Below are 3115 nucleotides of genomic sequence, written 5' to 3'. Positions count from 1 at the left end.
CGTCCCTAGGGATATTGAAAAGACATCTAGATGAAGGACGGAGGGATATGGTTTAGTTTAGGGATGGGCTTGGCAGTGTCAGCTTAGTGCTTGGACTCGACGATCTTCAAGGTCCTGTCCACCCATAACGATTTTGTGATTTCTCAAAAAATTTCACTGGGACTGTCTGGCACACGCAGAAGAAAAATTCATGTGCTGGTTTGTAATATACATGGAACAAATGTTTCTCTTAACTCGCCCACAAACTCAACTGTGGCCACAGTGCAAACAAGTGACAATGAAAACAAGTGAGAGACCTGGGGATGTTCAGCCTGGAGATGAAGAGGCTGGGGAGAGACACAATCACGCTCTGCAACTCCCTGACAGGAGGCTGTAGTGAGGTTAGGGGTGGGAGTCGGCGTCTTCTCCCCAGTCACGAATGACAGGACAAGTGGAAGTGGCCTCGGGTTGCTCCAGGGGAGGCTTAGCTGGGAAATGAGGAAGAACTTTGCCCCCAAGAGGCTTGTTGGACTGGCGTGGGCTGCCCAGGCAGGTGTGGGAGTTCCCATCCCTGGAGGGATGCCAAACCAGTAGAGCTGAGGTGCTGAGGGAAATGGTTCAGTGGCAGGCTTGTCAGTGTGAGGTGAAGGCTTGGACCCGATGAGCTTGAGGGGCTTTTCCAACCAAAATGATTCAATGACTCTGTGAGAGCAGCTGCCGCTGGGACACGGGACACGAAGATGCTGGGAAGGCCAAGACGCTGCACGAGAGGCGGTTCAGCCTTCCCATCCTCTGGCCTCCCCTTGCCTGTGGTGCCCCGAGACGGGCCCCGTGGCACTGCAGAGCCGTGTGCCGGGTCCGAGCACCATGGAGGACCCAGTCCCTTTGTGACATCACCTCGGACCACACCCCACCTGCTGCTGATATCCTGCGCCCAAGGCAGTGGCCTTGCCAGAGGCTCAGGAGCCAGCACCGGGACCGGACATGGAGCCGGGACCCAGCAGGCACCTGCCTCGCAACGAGACATTGATCTTCAACCAGCTTGATCAGCTGGAACGCCAAATACTGGCGCTCTGGGCTGAGAAGCAAGAGCTGGAGTGGGAATTGGAGCGGCAGGACCAACAGCAGCTCCAGCGCAGCTACCAGGGTGCGGCAGATGGCGTGGGGCCCAGCTCAGCACCCCCCTATGTGTCTGTGCCCCACGGAGCCCCGGGACCCTTTCCCTTCCCCAACTCTGGTGAGAGCATGCACGGACCTGCAGTGCCCTTGCCAGAGGCACAGGAGCCAGCACCAGGAGCACCCATGGAGCCAGGTCCCAGCGGGTACTTGCCTGGCATCAGGCCCGGACTCTTCACGGTCCTTCATCAGCTGAGAGCTATGACAAATCTGCTGTGGAACAGGAACCAGGAGCTGAGGCGGGAATTGGAGCGGCGGAACCAACAGCCGTTCCAGCACGGCTACCGCGGCGCAGGGCCCAGCTCAGCACCCGCCTACGTGTCTGTGCCACACAGAACCCCAGGACCCTTCCCTTTCCCCAGCTCTGCTGAGAGCGTGAACAGACCTGCAGTACCCTTGCAGGAGGCACAGGAGCCAGTGCCAGGAGCACCCATGGAGCCGGGTCCCAGCAGGCGCTGGCCTTGCGTCAGGCCCTGTTTCTACACTTACCTTGAACAACTCAGAGCCATGACCAGGCTGCTGTGGAATAGGAACCGAGAGTTGAGGCGGGAATTGGAGCGGCGGAACCAACAGCCGTTCCAGCACGGCTACCGTGGCGCAAGGCCCAGCTCAGCACCCCCCTATGTGTCTGTGCCACACAGAGCCCCAGGACCCTTCTCTTTCCCCAGCTCTGCTGAGAACGCAGGCAGCTCTGTAGCGGCCTCGGGCCTGTGGGTGCGGCAGCTGCCAACATCCACACCTTGTCCTGTTGCCAGCCCATTGGACTGGGGGCTGACACTGACAGACCAGAGCTGGAACTCCAGAACCCTCTCTAGGGAGCCGAGCTTCAGCCGGCGAGGTGAGTGCCGGGGGGGGGGGGTGGCGGAATCATAGGAGAGAACATCGGGGCGCCCTGTACCAGGGGCACGTGGGAGAGCTTGGGAGCAACCTTTGGAAGCCTGTGCACAGGGAAGGCTGGCACGGCGGCCTCTGGAAGCCCCTGGCAGGTGTCGGGGGAGGAACGGAGGGAAAACACAGGTTTGGGGATGAGTGCCTGACGCTGCTGGTTCCCGCAGAGAGCTGGCAGCCGAGATGGCAGCGGCTGCTGGGCGAGATCGCCTTCCAGCTTGACCGCCGAATCGTCCACAGCGTCTTCCCCAACGCGAATCGCTACCGCGGCTTCAGTGCCGCCACCATCCCCGAGGGAATCGTGGAGGTAGGCTGGTGCTGCGAGCCGGGGAGCCGGGCACAGTGCCCGCAGCCACGGCCCGGTGCGCCCTGGTCCCCCTTGTGCTCGGTCACCCGCGGGTGCCGGTACTGACCGTACCCTCTCTGCCACAGATGGTCGAGGAGACGGAGCGGGGAGCTAGCCGTGATCTGAGCGTGGCCGCAATCTGGAACTATGAGTTTGTGATGAGGCGACTGTGGGCACTGGGCTACGTCCCCGAGGTGCACTTGCCCGCAATCGAGGCCTTCATCAAAACCTACGGCCGCCTGGAGCGGTCGTACTGGTTCCTGGCCGAGCCAAACGTGGCCTTCCTGCGCCACGTGGTCAGCCAGGAGGTGCCGCCGGATCTGCGGCCCAACGCCATGGTGCTGCTCGAGTGCCTGCTGCAGCTGGCACAGGAGTACGGGCAGCCCCTCTTCTACTGAGCGGCTGTGCCAAGCCGTGAGCCCTGTCCCGGCTGCGCCTGCAGCAGCCGCCGCCTGGTGCCACGCAATAAAGCTGTGGGTCAATCTCATGTCGTGTGCTGTGGGCTTCTTCCTAAGCAGCAAAAAGCATAAGGATGGCAATGCACCTGCTGGTTGCACAAGAGAATAGCAATATTGATTAAGAAAGATACGTAACCATCTGCCCTATGGATCCTCCCACAGGGGAGGCCACCAGTGAGTCAGTGCAGGGCGCCCAGCTTTATAGGCAAAACCCCGCGAGTCAGTGGGAGGTGCATTTTCTTCAGGCAGAGACCCCTGGGCTATCTTC

The 3115-nt window shown here is 60.8% G+C and overlaps 1 protein-coding gene across 1 annotated transcript; it reads left to right on the top strand.

The window, feature by feature from the left end:
* The first annotated feature begins 325 nt into the window (after window positions 1-325).
* On the top strand, window positions 326-2832 carry LOC133628805 (uncharacterized). Its single transcript, XM_062018265.1, has 3 exons — window positions 326-1993; window positions 2211-2350; window positions 2476-2832. Exons 1-3 carry the CDS (start codon window positions 964-966, stop codon window positions 2785-2787), a joined length of 1482 nt encoding a protein of 493 aa, XP_061874249.1. The 5' UTR covers window positions 326-963; the 3' UTR covers window positions 2788-2832.
* The last annotated feature ends 283 nt before the right edge of the window (window positions 2833-3115 follow it).

Source organism: Colius striatus, chromosome Z, assembly GCF_028858725.1.
Source record: "Colius striatus isolate bColStr4 chromosome Z, bColStr4.1.hap1, whole genome shotgun sequence".
NCBI lineage: Eukaryota > Metazoa > Chordata > Aves > Coliiformes > Coliidae > Colius > Colius striatus.
The sequence above is the reverse complement of the archived record's forward strand: the minus strand, read 5'-3'. Positions and strand labels throughout refer to the sequence as shown.